This window comes from Taudactylus pleione, unplaced genomic scaffold (genome assembly GCF_031769625.1).
Source record: "Taudactylus pleione unplaced genomic scaffold, aTauple2 ptg000704l, whole genome shotgun sequence".
Lineage (NCBI taxonomy): Eukaryota > Metazoa > Chordata > Amphibia > Anura > Myobatrachidae > Taudactylus > Taudactylus pleione.
In genome coordinates, this window is record NW_028285106.1 from 831,694 (window position 1) to 846,655 (window position 14,962).

The 14,962-nt window shown below is 44.6% G+C and overlaps 1 protein-coding gene across 1 annotated transcript in view; it reads right to left on the reverse strand.

Moving 5' to 3' along the window:
• The window catches only part of BACE2 (beta-secretase 2), a 59,243-nt gene that overhangs the window by 7,753 nt on the left and 36,528 nt on the right, over nt 1-14,962 (reverse strand). Inside the window, exons 3-6 of the mRNA XM_088456441.1 lie at nt 10,339-10,555; nt 6,345-6,473; nt 3,033-3,167; nt 2,723-2,824 (exon numbers count right to left, since the gene is read on the reverse strand). Of these exons, the coding sequence (XP_088312567.1) occupies nt 2,723-2,824; nt 3,033-3,167; nt 6,345-6,473; nt 10,339-10,555 (583 nt within the window). The remainder of the gene's footprint in view (nt 1-2,722; nt 2,825-3,032; nt 3,168-6,344; nt 6,474-10,338; nt 10,556-14,962) is intronic.

The following is a 14,962-nucleotide window of genomic DNA, read 5'->3' on the forward strand; positions in this document are numbered from 1 at the left end:
CGAATGGCGAGACGGTCATTATTAGCCTTACGCAACCTCCATGTGCTGGCCATGCTTTATGCAGGTTCCCCTGTGTCTCAGCGGCAAGAGATCAGTATTACAGGTGATCAGACACTAATGTCTACACCTGTACTCCTGCACCTGACCGAGTCTTTGGCAAGGTCTCCTCATCTTAAAAAGAGATTGTAGGACAAAAATACTCACTAGTTATAGGACTGTAACCAAGAAAGAATCGGGTCCATTTACTAAGCAGTGTTAGGAGACAGAGTGAAAAGTGATAAGGTGCCAGCCAATCAGCTCCCAACTGTCATTTTTCAAACACAGCCTGTTAGATGACAGTTAGGAGCTGATTGGCTGGCACCTTATCACTTTTCATTCTGTCTCCTAACACGGCTTAGTAAATAGACCCCTCAGGCATTTATTTATTAGCAGATTAAAGTCCATAAAGTCCACTGGTCTAGTGTATGTATATTTTCACATGCCACAGTGGGGTCACGGATAAGCTGCATTTTATTGAATGTTGGCTCAGCTGATAAAATGCCTCCAGTGTAGGAGACAGGTTGCAGATATGTCCTCATACATCACTGCTGCAAGCGCACCCAACAGCCCCGCTCGGTGCGCCAAGTACGGCAAAGCCGGGCATCTTTTTTGAGTCTTTTCCTGATGAAAATGCTATTTATTCATAATACAATGCAGCTAGGACCCACCAGGAGACTGCGCTGATTACTTTGATATGTGAGACTTGTATATATCTGTATATAGATTTAGAGCCTGTCGTACACAAAGTGCCACGATGCAGTCAAGTTTTGTTGTGCTTCGTATACATACTCGATCCCATGAAAACCTGGCGGCTCCCTCGCATCGGGCATCTCGTGCTACATGGCGTATTTAGACTAGATGTATAAGGACTCATCTGCAAGTTATTCATTCATTCCAAGCTGTAGCTAAAGGTCCCCATACATATGCCATGGAATGGGGCAATTTGGTGACGATTGTCCCAATAAATCGCCAACGTATGCGCTTCCCCAATTGACAATTGCGATCAAAAAGTTATCGCAATCCCCAAATCAGGTTGTCCAACATGTTGGATTTCACAGATCAATTAGGGCTATAGATTGCTAGTGTATGGTAACAATCAGCCAATACTAAATAGTTAAATCAGGCAACAAATCGTGAAATTGTGGTTTTCGGATTGATGACGTATGAGGACCTTTAAAGCTGGATACACACTAAGCCAGAGGTTCCCAAGCGCGGTCCAGGGATATCTCTAAAAGGTGAACTGTTGGGGAGCCTTGAGGACCTCGTTTGGGAACCTCTGCACTAAACGATTGTGTACCCAGCTATGTTGCAGACGATTCCAACGCTGACAGGCCGACATATCCCACACGGGGCAATCCGGTGCCCGACCGCCCAATTAGCAGGCCCTCCCCCCACATAGCCCTGCATGGGATAGTCAGGCACATCACCTGATATTACACTACACATTTTTAACGATTTGTCGTTCCGATGTGTCGGAATCGGCCAAATCGTTAAAAATATTGTGCAGTAATGTCAGGGCCTTTAGTCTGCTGAAACAATGCTTCCTGGCTACCAGCTCAAGTCTGTGGGTCTGACATGGAGAAAGATTTTATTACTCTGCAATTTTCTGAAAAGGAGTAAATGCTTCAAAGAGGTAGAAAAGTTTACATGGATACCTAGGGGTATATTTACTAAGGTGCGGGTTTTTAGAAGTGGTTTTGTTGCCCATAGCAACCAATCAGATTCTACTTAACATTCATCTAGCACCTTCTAGAAGGTAATAGCTAGAATCTGATTGGTTGCTATGGGCAACAAAACCACTTCTAAAAACCCGCAACTTAGTAAATATACCCCCTAGTATCCATAACCACCACACAGCAGTAACAAAAAAAAGAAAAATGTTTCATAAACAGACACAAAGGCTGTTGTCTGTCATGTTTCCTAAACCCCTGAGTGCCGCTTACTGGATCTGTGTATAATAAAATATTATATATATACACGTATATATTTTTTTTCAATAAAAATAAACTTATCAGTGGGCGGGAAGAAATCTAAAAATAAAATGTAATCTCCGCGCAGCCCTGAGCCGGGTGGAGAAATCGGCTCCAGATTATCACATTCTGCATTTTACATTTCTGTTTGACAAAGGAGAGAACATACACAGCCCTTTGTCCTGGGATTTCTCTGTCCAGAACAGCAAACAATGAGGCAATGGTTACAGGGAGCTCCCCAGGCCCGACCTTGCCATTGCAGCCATTTCCAAAAATTACCTCAGGGAAAACTATGGCTGTTAACAAAATAAAACTGCGTTAAGTAAAGTTTATATGTGTTATGGCCATGCCTGGAAGTGTCATTTTATTTGTGTAAAAATAAAGAAAAGCAAAAACATGGAAAGAAATCAAGATGCACAAAAAAAATATATATATATTATTTTTGGCGATCACTTTCTCTAGTTGAGTCCAATAAAAATTTTCTTCATTTCAATACAGTAAGTGACCAAAAATCACCCTACGGGCCTGACTGCAAGTCGCACACAATACAGAGGTTCACAAAGTGAAGCGAATTTCTTCTTACAGTGCGTGAGCGAAAATCCCTAATACCTCTTACAGCGCACACGTTCTACGGAGTGCACGCACGAAGGCGCAGCTGCCACTACCTATGCCCATCATGTACACAGGAGTACCCCCAGCTGTAAGTGACTCACCAAAGACGTCTGAACAATGGCTTCCACCAAAGCGCTGAAGACCTTGTCCGGAAGGCGCAGGAGGGTGGTACCGCTGTCCACAATGGCTTTATCTGCGTTGAACTGGAAAACAGATATAATTGGATACACTCTGCAGGGTACAAGAGTAAGCTGCGGTGCCGCCCATGGGGCTCCGCACGCCACGTACACATCTCTACTTACAGCCCTGGGACAGAGCCTCCAGTAGGAATTATTTTTAGTTCATTTTTTTTTTTTTTTTTTTTTTAAAAAGGCCGCCTCCTCTCCACGGGCCAGGAAATATTGCAATTACCTCTTTGCAGTCCAGGCTTAAGGTTACATCGCCAACTTCAATCTTGAGGACTTCCACTTGATAATACCACTCCTCTGTGATAGGGGTGTACCAGATATCACCCGTGTATAAACTCGGCTCAATGCCACCCATGACCTGGAAGAGAAAGGCAAAAATACATCAAAACTCATCTGTACACAAATCTCATTTACTCATTTTATTAGTTTGGTAACTAGGCGAAACGCGTCAGCCGTCTCCTGTAAAGGAAAGGGAAATTCCACTGGACAGGGGCCTACTACAATACTGAATACTTGGAAAGTGTATCTGTTGCCTAGCATGGAGGCTACCATTTTGTGGGCTGTACCAATAGTTATAGTGTACTTAACTAAGAACCAGAAATATTAGTAATTGGTTAAAAGCAGATTCGTTAGAGTGATAAACCGATTTCATTGGCTATCCTGTATGTCAATTACTGAAGATTAGTTAGCAAATTGTTACATACACAACGCAGTCTCATGGACTGAGAGTTCATATGTTTTGAGCCTATAAAAACCCAGTGCTTGATTCAAGACCATACCCCTGATGAAGTCCAACAAGGCGAAATGCGTAGTAAGGTTTATATATTCTTTTTAATATAAGGTTATATTGCCTCTTTCATCAGGTAATGGAAAGATTTTGGTTAAAACTACACTAAACATATCAATTCAGTTTGCTCCCTTAACTTCCTGTTACAATATGGCAACATGTAAGTGAACCTGTCCATTCAGGAACCCAATAAAAGAAACGTATACAAGACTTGATTTGTAACAATCATTAACACACATCAAAGTACTTTTTACTGTACTGACGATTGTTGAAAGGAGTGAGCTACCGTGCAGGCTACAGTCTTCCTGTCCCTTCAGGGAGGCTTCATGGCCTGTCCCAAGATGGCTGCCAAGCTCAATACTTACCATGTGCAAGGGCCATCTTGTCTTTAGTGTGTAGAGTGACATGGTGGGAGACAGAAATCTCCTACTTACCTCCTATGAGAGACCTGGTTATTACCTGCTATAAAGCTGTTCCAGCATCCCTGCACCACTACCCATTTGCAGCATACACTCATCGGCTGGTGAGCTATACAGAACTCCACTCAAGCTCTGCTCCAGCACCAGTGTGCATGTAACAGTGAGTACGGCAGTACCTGCTATCTCTCAACAAACACCACTGGTTAAGTAACTGGGCTGCTCATTTGTTTGAGTCACCCGCTGGTGTGTGCCTACATAACTCTGCAGTACCAACACCTGCGCACACATCATTTCCAACAATTGCATGTGTTTGGAACGCAGCAGCACTTATGTTATACAAGAGAACTTACTGCAGGTGACACTATACATTACATACCAAATAGATATTAATGATACGCTGGAGACAAAGAATATATATGTAACACTAAGAAATGAGAAGAAGTGACAGTATTACATTGTGTCTATTGGCACAAGCGCCCTTGTTGGAAAAACAACATTAGAACTCTGATCCTGGATTAAGTGCAGGCACACCAGTTATCTGTGGATTTGTGGCGCCATATTAATATACCACTCTTCGAGCAGACGTGCATGACCGCATCAGGGACCAGCAGATTTATGCCTTATGTAAACGGCCTGAAGTGAAGAGAGTGCTGGGGCTCTGCAGTTACCGAATATTACCTCTGAGCAATATAATCATACAGGTTACCGTTAGGGGTCAATTCAATTAGATTCAAGGAGGGTGAGAGTTGCTTTTGTAATGGCGTAGGGCCACCGCCAACGGCTCTGCAACTCGCCCCCCTTGCGACCCCATCTTGCCCCAGGACATTGAGAATCTTTGTAAGCAGATCTATGTGGTTCAGAATAAAAATCTGCGAGTCCGGCAGCAACTTATTCACAGTTGCGAGTAAATCAATCAACTCCTTAGGTTAGGAAGTACAAACAGGACGTTTAATTATCCCCTACTGGAGAGCGGTCATTACTAAGGGAGTGTAAGATACCCGTAACACCTACTAGTACCTCCAGCAGGATTACACTACATTCCACAGAACGGATAAGACACAGAAGTTTTATAACACACTCCGAGCTTTTTGAGGAGTTTTTTTTTTAAAGCACTGACCAAATTGGAACCTTCTTGGATCTTCAGACTAGATACGGTATCCCCACGAGGGTTAAATGAGTGCATTGCATGGAGCTCTAAGTTAATTGAAGTCAAGCCCTATATACTAATTTTGGTAATGATCTAAGTTTTCTATAATTGAGCATTATTTATTCCATACCGCTTTTTATATGTAGTTTCAATTGTAACGATCTTTACCTGTATTTATTCATGTTTTATCCTATACTTATCTTTCTTTTCCTTTTATCTCACACAGTCAGGGAAACGCGCTAGATTACCATAACAACCGCCTGGAAATAAAATCATGAAGTCATAGGGACGCGCCACATCTCTCGTGCACCCGGGCGCAGCTGCTGTGTACCTGTTCACTCTCTCGGTGGGGCTATAAGGTGAGGTGTCAGTGTTTGTATGTCTTTTTTCTTCCTGAGGACGAGGTGTGCAAGCCTCGAAACGTTGAAGTAAAGTATTTATTTAGCAAACTGCAGTGCAGTGTGCGATTTGCTGGACTGGGCATTTCCATGACATTCTACCTGATTTTATACAAGGGCACGCAGGATATTTATTTCCTATACGGGGAAGGAGATTGGGATAGAGATAGATAGATAGAGTCTTTTTTTTCCCAGTTAATTTGCTAGTTACAGTAATGGTGCACTCATTGTTAAAATAGTTTCATAAATTTACCATGACTCTGTCAATACAGCACTCATACATACAGATCTACCTTCTCTCTATTTCTAGAAAATATATATGAAAATAAGTTATTCCTAAAAATGATCCTTTTTGTGTATTTAATACTCAGACCAGAGGTCAGCAGCATCCTGCCAAAGAGGACACGGAAAGGCCTTGGTGAGAACGCCCACAACTAAGCCATAGAGATAAAAGTAGAGTAATATATTTAGTAAAAGTCACAGGAGGAGATTTACAAAGCCATGAACACTTGCCGAACGGCGGAAAAACCCTATGAGACCATTTACAAATATATATATATATATATATATATATATATATATATATATATATATATATATATATATATATATATATATATATATATATATATATACACACACACATACATACATACATACACACACACACATATATACACGCAGAAGTTCTTCTAGGAATTATTCTGCAAATAGCATTAGGTTTCCCAAAACATACGTGGCGGTGACCAAGCTCTGATGAAGACAGAACGCAGGACGCACTTACAAGGCTGCCTCCGTTAATGCCGGCGCCGGTGGTAGGAAGACCAGCCCCACACATCTGCATGGAGAAGATATTCGGAATACGCTCTTGTTCTACCAGGGAATCAAAGAAAGTTTCTACAGAGCTTGAAGGCTGTGAGGACAGAAGAAAAAAAAAAAAAAGATTTTGTTATTTTAAAAATACCATAGACCAGAAGTTCCCAAACGCCATTACAGTCCACGTTTTAAGGCTATCCATCCTTGAGCACAGGTGATGTAATTAGTACTTGATTTAACTGTCTGAACTCAAGCATGGATATTATTAAAATTTGGACAGTAATGGTGGAGGCTTGGGACCTCTGCCATATAGAATACCTTTATTTTTCTTTATTAGTAAATGTTTGTGATCATTTTTTTTTTTTTTAATACTGGACCTTTATAGTATGACAGTAGGAACATGGAATAATGGAGTATTATTACATAGTGCTTGGTGTAAGATCACAACTTTATCTATACAGCGTTGTCCTCATCCACTATTGTTGGAGTTTCGCTAACCAGTCCTCCTCCGCACACCAGGTCCCGTGCGTGCACTGAGCGCCTCTCTCACGTCTTTTGGCCAAAAGCGCAATGGAGTCTGAATCTCATACAATTTGCTACAAAGCAGCGGCCGCAGCTTTATTTTCACCTTCCGTTGTGTTTGTAATACCTCTTTTCCACCTAAAACCCAGGTCCCACCTGGGTTTTTGGACATGGTTCCAACCCTGGTCAGACCCAGGTTAAACCCATTTACACTGCACCTTCGATCTGGGTTACTCCCAGGTCAGCCCTGTTCACACTGAACACAGGTCTGCCCTGCTAAACCTGTGAGATCATAAAAAGTGGGAGGTGAATGCCCCACAACCACCAATCAGCTCATTTTAGGCATGACCCAGGTCAGATAACCCGGGTTGCACCGTTTACACTGCGCCATTACCCTGGTCCATCCTGGGTCCAACCCTGGTAGCTACCTGGGTTGGATTGCTGGGTCACTTGACCTGGGTTATTTTTCAGGGACCCTTTTACACTGAGCTGCGACCTGGGTATACCCAGCAAAAACCCAGGTTTTTGCTCTGGTGTAAAAGGGGTATTATACAAACAAAGTTGCACACAGATATACAAGTGTCGCATATAAAATTAATCAGTGCAGGCTCCTGAAGGTTTGTCGCAACAGATTGCGACGAAGATGCATTACCGGGCAAATAAAAGATGCAAGACGCAAACAGCAGAGTCGCACGGGACTTGGAGGCTCACTCTCGCCAGGTGTTTTGTGCCGCATGGCGTATTGAGGTGTACGAGGACACATTTGTATGTAAAAAAAATCAAATGCAACAACTAAACCTCCCACCTCAGTCACACGCTGCTCGGTTCACTAGGAACAAGTTCCATGCCTGAGGCACATCTAAGTCACTAGCACCTACGTGAATGGACAAAAATAACACACACACACTAATTGTAATATACATATTGTGCTGTAAGGGTGATTGTAGGGTGGTGAGACTAAAGCTGGCCACACATCTAAAGATTATCTGTCCAACCAGCCAACTAGTCGATTGTATTCCTTACCAGATTTTCATTCCAACCAATCAGCAATTTGCTCCCAAACGCTGGAAAATGGACCAAAACTGTTGTTTGAACAAATAGTTTAGATCAAACATTTAACAAACTTGTCTGAACGACCATTTTCATCTATTTTCTGACATTTAGGAGTAAATTGCTGATCATCAGTTACTCCCATACGTTACCAGATTTTCATTCCAACCAATCAACAAGTTGGCTGGTTGGATGTAAGTTGGTCTAGTGTGTGGCCAGCTTAAGCCTTTACTGTAGAGCTGATCCAAAATGATTAAGCAGTTCAAGGACCTAATAGAGAATTTCACTGGTTTGTAATTATTTGCTGTACAATAGTCATCATACCCCAAAGTTGAATTTGTGGCTGACAATTTGAAGCTAGAAGTTACAAAAATTGTGGGGTGGCGACACACCTCCTTTTCGGGTAACGGAGGCTGCTGCCGCCCCCTCCCAGGCCCCCAAACAGCAACAGACTCAATCACTGACAGTCTTCAGCCGGTTTAAGCCTCAGAGAATGGGTCATGGGTCGGCACAGATTCCAGATCGGGTAAAAAAAGTGCACAGCATGGTAATCGCGCCAGGCGTCTCACTCCATATGGCTCCGATAGGTGTACGAGGACACATCTGTAGCCAATTAGGTTTAATGAGGGGTAGGCCCCAACACGAAAGTTTCCATGGTAAAAGTTTCGTTTCCTGCTACTATCTAGGAAAGTGGTGACAGAAGGCATTTGTGGGTGTGGTGCCAGTATGTCCGAGGTACAGTATACTGAGGGATTGGCACAGAGATAAGAAAGCTGCACATAGAAACACGTCCTGTGTACATAGGCGTATGTAAATGTAAGAGCATGCACTGCCACTTTTTGCCAGAAGAGGGCAAACTTGCATTACACAACCCAACAGCAGTTCTGGCCAATGAAATGTTCTAATGCCGAAAATGCATTGAACATCGCCTGAACATTATTATTATTATTTATTTATATGGCGCCACAAGTGTTCCGCAGCGCCTTACAGTAAGATACAATACGATGAAGGACAAGGACATGGATAATATACATTGATACATTGGTGGCCATAACACCCACATAAGTAACAGAGCATAAGCACCAAGTATTAGGTGCCCTAGTGGTGAGTAAGAAGTAGATGAAAATAAAGTAAGGAGAAGCACAAGTGCTGGACAATTTGCCGATAACGACAGATTGAGCATGTTCAGGGATGGGTGACATATCGTTCAGTGTTGGCACTGCACATTACGAGAAACTACTGTACGATTACAATGTTGTAATCGCACTTTCGTTCCTCTGTCTGTTAGTGGATACACACCTTTAGACTAAGATCTACAAATTCCATTATAAGCATTATAACCCCCAGTATACATTGTATTCGGGATGCAATCGGGAAACCTGCTGCCTTAATACAGACAGCCCGCTTCCCGACTGTCATATCCCGGCGAGGGTGAAATGCCGGGCGTCTAGATGTAGACGCCTGAAATTTTCCCGACGCCAGGAGATAGGTGCCCAGCATCCCGATCGAAGGGATGCCGGGCGCCGCAAGCGGACAGCCGCGCGGTGGGGGGGGGGGGGGGGTTGGGACTCCCGGGGGGGCCTTGGGATTAGGCAACCCCCTGGGAGGGAGGGTTAGGCACCCCAGGGGGCGGGGGTTTAGGGTTAGGCAGCGGGGAAGGGAGGGTGGGGTTAAGGTTAGGCACTTGGGCGGGGGGGAGGTTAGGCACCCCTAAGGAGGGTTAGGTTGGGTTAGTTTATACTTACTTAGCGACGATCGGAATTTCCAGCGCTGTCGGGCTTCCGCTGCCGGGAACTCTGCTTCTGTCGGCCTGCCGATGCCGGGAATCCGGCCGGCGGTATTTCATACAGATTCCTTGTATTTACCTGCACATAATGCACCGTACTCAGAAAAGGCTGCCAACCTTAAAGACAGCATCTATAGACTAATTTACACTACAGAAATTTGTACTTGATCCTTGATACTTGTTTTAGCAATTCTTTGCATCAACCAAGCAGAGTTGTTCATCTTTGTTGCTCCTGGTACAAGACGGATCTGCTTGGGTCCCTATATTGGATCTAATTAAACTGAGTTATAAGCACCGTCATATTTATGGCAAAGTACAACAAAAGTTTCTTTAAAACATAGAAGCTGTTAAAGACCATAAAAGAGCAATGTACTAAAAGATGTAGGAGGTCATGTACAAGTCAGCTCAGTACATTGTGAAGAACTCCAATAAAACCATTTAATATTGGAAGATTAATAGTTTTGTAGTAAGGATTCAGCTTGAACGATACCCCAAAAATTCCCCCTCATCCTTGTTCTAAGGAGAGTAGAAAGGACCTTACCATATAATACATCCTGTGCAGTAAAGCATATGATTACGTTCAGTTATAGAGTATGAACCTTACTTTGGCCAAAGCGCTGTACGCCAGTCCCAGAATCCCTTGCCAGTTGATTTTGGGCATAAAGAAGCTTTCAGACTCCAGAATCGAGGCGATGTTGATTACAAACGAAGCATTCACTCCCTTTGGTACACGAGCGACATCTTTCCCCAGAGTCCCGGACCAACTCCCCTGAGTGTACCGGACCGTCACATCAACGCCAAGAGACTGATATGTACTGGACCTGCGACAGAAGAATACTATAACTAACTTATTACCACGGAGCCAATAGCAGACGGTATACACAGCAATTTTATTTTGTACACTCCTCTTCCTCTTGTGACCTTTTCTAAAATACTCAGGAAAATCAGGGTGTAAGTCACCGACAGTATAATTAAACACATTGCATGGTCTGGATTCTGTCTGTCAGTGCGCTACTGCAGCCATTACGCCAGTCAGGTGGAGTTGCCATTGGATACCACGCAGTTAGTCTGTTGATACAACTGTATATAATATAGAGAACAGGTTGTCTGGATGATGGAAAGATGCTGCTGAAAAGCACACAGGAGGAATCCAGGAAAGAACAAAGGGAAAAATCGTATACTTCGCCATCGGTTTATGGGGGAGATGTACCAAGCCTTGGAGAGAGAGATAAAGTACCTGTCATTTTTCCAACACCGCCTGTAAAGTGACTGTTAGGAGCTGATTGGTTGGTACTTTCTCTCTCCACTTTATCACGGCTTAGTACATCTCCCCCATTCTCTCTCCAAGGTCAATAACAGGAAAATGTTGAGCGCGGAATGGCTGTGTCTAGTTTTGCAGCCAACACCCGATATTCATTTATGCTGCAAGTTTATTCAAAGAGGAGAAAAAAATGGGGAGGAGCATACCTGGCCGTGTGATCTCCTTTCCACAGACCGACCTTAGCATCAGCTCTGAAGCCTCCACCCCCCCCCCCCCCCCCGACTCCCAGGCGCAATTTGCAGAAAGGTCTCCTGAAGGCGGAGACTAGGGGCCAGATACAGAGTTGGCAGGATATCGGGTACATAGTGCTCAAAAGATGACAAGGAACAAATGCGTATAGTCGGCCATATGCTGTGCACATCTCTAGCTGTGACCCTGTCTGCATGTTCACAGTTCATCTTCAATGTGCAACTTGCACCCGTCCTGATTCAGGTTGGTTCGCAAGGCTGCGTTCGCACGAAGTCGGTCAATTTTTGTGCTATGCGCATGCATCACAGTGCGTGCGAACAGGCCGCATTCCCACTTCATAATGATTGACAGGAAGTGACCATTTGGGGGTGTCATCGGAACGCAGGGGTGCCTGTGCGTTGAACGCCGTTACAAGGGGCGTGCATAATTAAGCCCCTGTGATTGCAGAGGTCTAGATGGTGACAGGAAGTTTAGCAGCTTGTGCGGCAGGGTCAGGTCACCCACATCTGTGCGCATGGTTCCGATGTTACTAATGTTTTTGCTGACTTGCGGATGTGTCATGGGAAGTGGGCGGCTTTATACAGTGATGGGCGTCTTGGTATAGCGCTGCGGTTGCTGTGCGATTGCACTCATTAGCATATTTTTGCAGCTAGTGGGTGCGTGCGAACGCAGCCGCGCAATCCGTGCTAAATAAGGCCCTACGTACGTTTCTCCAAACAGGAGTATTCCTTGCTTACATCCCCCACCGATAGCGCAAATGTGGCTAACATGTTCTAGCTGAACCAGTTTCTGAGCATGCTCTGTGCAAAGTCACGCCGGATACATACCGCATACGGGAGCGCCTAGCACTGTGTATGTGCGCCAGATGTGCTAGTGCAAACACAAGGCCTCCAGCGCTGCGCAAACAGTGCGCTTTGTACATTACCTCCAATCTCTACTGAAAACATGGAAGTCCTAGTCTATGACCAATTCACACGGTCCTTTCCCACCCGCGCGGCATTAATAGCACAGACGCACAGTTAAGTGGCCTACACGCGGTACGATTTGTAAACAATCCAATCTCGTTTGCGATTTCCCTTGAATTCCTGTACACAATGTGCCTACACATGGAACGATTGTACAAACGCTGTAACGATAGATGGGTCATTAACGATATATCGTTTGCAGCAAACAACCTCACGATGTTGGCACAAAATAGTGGAGGGGAGTGACCAGGAAAAGTGACAACATATCGTCCATCGCATCGTTCATTATGCATACACACGGAACCACGCGTGCCAAAATAGTGAACGATGGGTCTATATCTTTCTGCAGGTTCAATCGATCAGCGACCGCGGGAGCGCGCATCGGCATAGTTATGGCCACACGCGACGTTTTTTAATCGATTTGTCATTCCATTTGTCGGTTGAAAATGGCCAAATAGTTTTAAAAAAAACAAACAAACAAAAAAAAAAAACGTAGAGTGTGTGGGGGCCTTTATATATCCATAATAAGAGAAAATGAAACACAGTAGGGGGCGTTGATGGTTTTCCAGTTAACACTATAAAAAGAAGGCGTTGTCCATGGCAACCAGATATCCGTGTGATGGTTGAACAACCAGCAGAGCGACATTCCAGTCACATTATTCAGATACTATTCTGCCGCTCACCGGAACATGAACGCAGGGGGCTTGTGAGTAAAACAAAAGAATGTAGACATGGAAAAAGGTGAACATGGGGACAGAATAAAAACCGGTGTCGACATTGCTGAAATTTGAACATGGGACATGTCGACAGCTGCAGAAGATCAACATGTTCACAATGGCCGACATACTGTGCGATATTAGGTTTAGGCCGCAGGAAAGCAGTAAGTGGACTGGAACTCCGCATCACCTGACACCGCTGGACCTAGGGGTCTATTTACTAAGCCTTGGATGGAGAAAAAGTGAACGGAGGTAAGGTGCCAGCCAATCAGCTCTTAACTGCCATGTCACAGGCTGTGTTTGAAAAATGACAGTTAGGAGCAGATTGGCTGGTACCTTACCTCCATTCACTTTATCTCCTAACACAGCTTAGTAAATAGACCCCTTAAAAAGACACCACTGCACCACCTGGGGCGGGATGCACTAATAGTTACTGCCAGTCACCACATATGTACTGATCGCATATGCACTAACATATGCGATCAGCAGCACAAAGGACAGCTCTTCCGATAAGAGTTGTCCTTTGCGATCTGCCCTGCGCCGCGGACTTCTGAGTTTATGACCCGGGAGTCCATCTGCGCATGTGCAGAGTGACGCAGCGGCCGCAGTGCATGCTGGGAGGTATCCGATCGGATCCCTCATAGCAGCGCGATGCGGTAGAAGCCCATAGGCTTCTATAGGGTAATGTCAGCTAAAGCTGGCGTTACCCTCCGCATCGCAGCCCGGCGGCCAGGAGATTGCTGCATACGGAAAATGTGGTAAATAGGGGTTTTACGGCATTTTCCGTTTTGTGCATCCCGCCCCTGAGCTGACAGGCGGCAAGTGTTTGCCGCACTGACTTAGGACCCATTCAGCATGTCGGCATTTCATCAGTGTCAACATGGCCAATGCCAAAAAATGCTGACATGGCACATGTCTACATGAGGACCAAAACTTTCTAAACCCTAAAAAAAAAAAAAAAAGGGTATCAAAGTATCACCTAATTCAATTCCAGGATGTTTTCGCCTAGGCGAAAACTCCATAGGCATGAACAGGCGAAAAAAAAGTTTCTCCACCCAGAGGCAGGAGAAAAAGATGTGCTAAATCCCTATTGTGGGCTAAAAAAGTGGGGACTCTCGGCCCAATTCAGACCCGCTCGCGAGCGCTCAAGCGGGTCGATGTTGGCCAAGTGCGCATGCATGGGTCTCGCACCACAGGGGGCATGCTGTCGATGGTGAGTGACAGCACGCCCCCTTTGGTGGGCGTTGCGGGGGCGTGGCTGCCCAGACGGAGGCGGCCCCACTGACATCACTAGTGATGTCAGTGGGAGTGCTTTTGGCTTTGATAGAGCCAAAAGCACTCCAGGGCTTGCGGCAACGAGACCCTACTGCAAGGGTCTCGTTGCAAGCCCGATGGTCGCGACCATCATGGACGTTCGCATAAGCTGTGGGTGGCCGCACTATTAAAAAAAACAAAAAAAACGCCCTAATTCAGAGCGGGCGCTCGTTCAGAGCGTCTGGCTCTGAATCAGGCCCTCTGTTCAGAACCCTTATGATCCCTAATTACTTTTATTAGGGCTATTAATACACTTCTATATTGATTCAGTCAGTTAGGCTTTTTAGGGGATACAAACTGATTTCCCCCAAAAAAAGTCCTTTTCGCTAGTTTCGCCATTCGCACACCTGCGTTATCACCCGTTTTGAAATTGAATGGTGCGAAAAGCAGGAGCACGCATTGTGCAAGTAGACGAAAACTTTGCCTCAAAACAGGTGAAAACATGGCGCTCATCACAGATCACAGCTTTTTGCCTCTTATTGAATACAGCCCTAAATGGGGTTTGTTTATTTTTTCACCCAGTTTAAAAAAAAAAAAAAAAAAAACATTTCATACACAGGTGTATGACCTGCATCTGTAACTAGCATCTTAAGCTTACGGTAAGCATCTAACAGTAAGGCAAAATAAATAAATAGAAGATACTTAGGAAAACCAGAATGTAACGCTAGTAAGAACACTAGTGGGTACCGTAACACTAGTAACAACGGTTGCGGTTCGGTACTA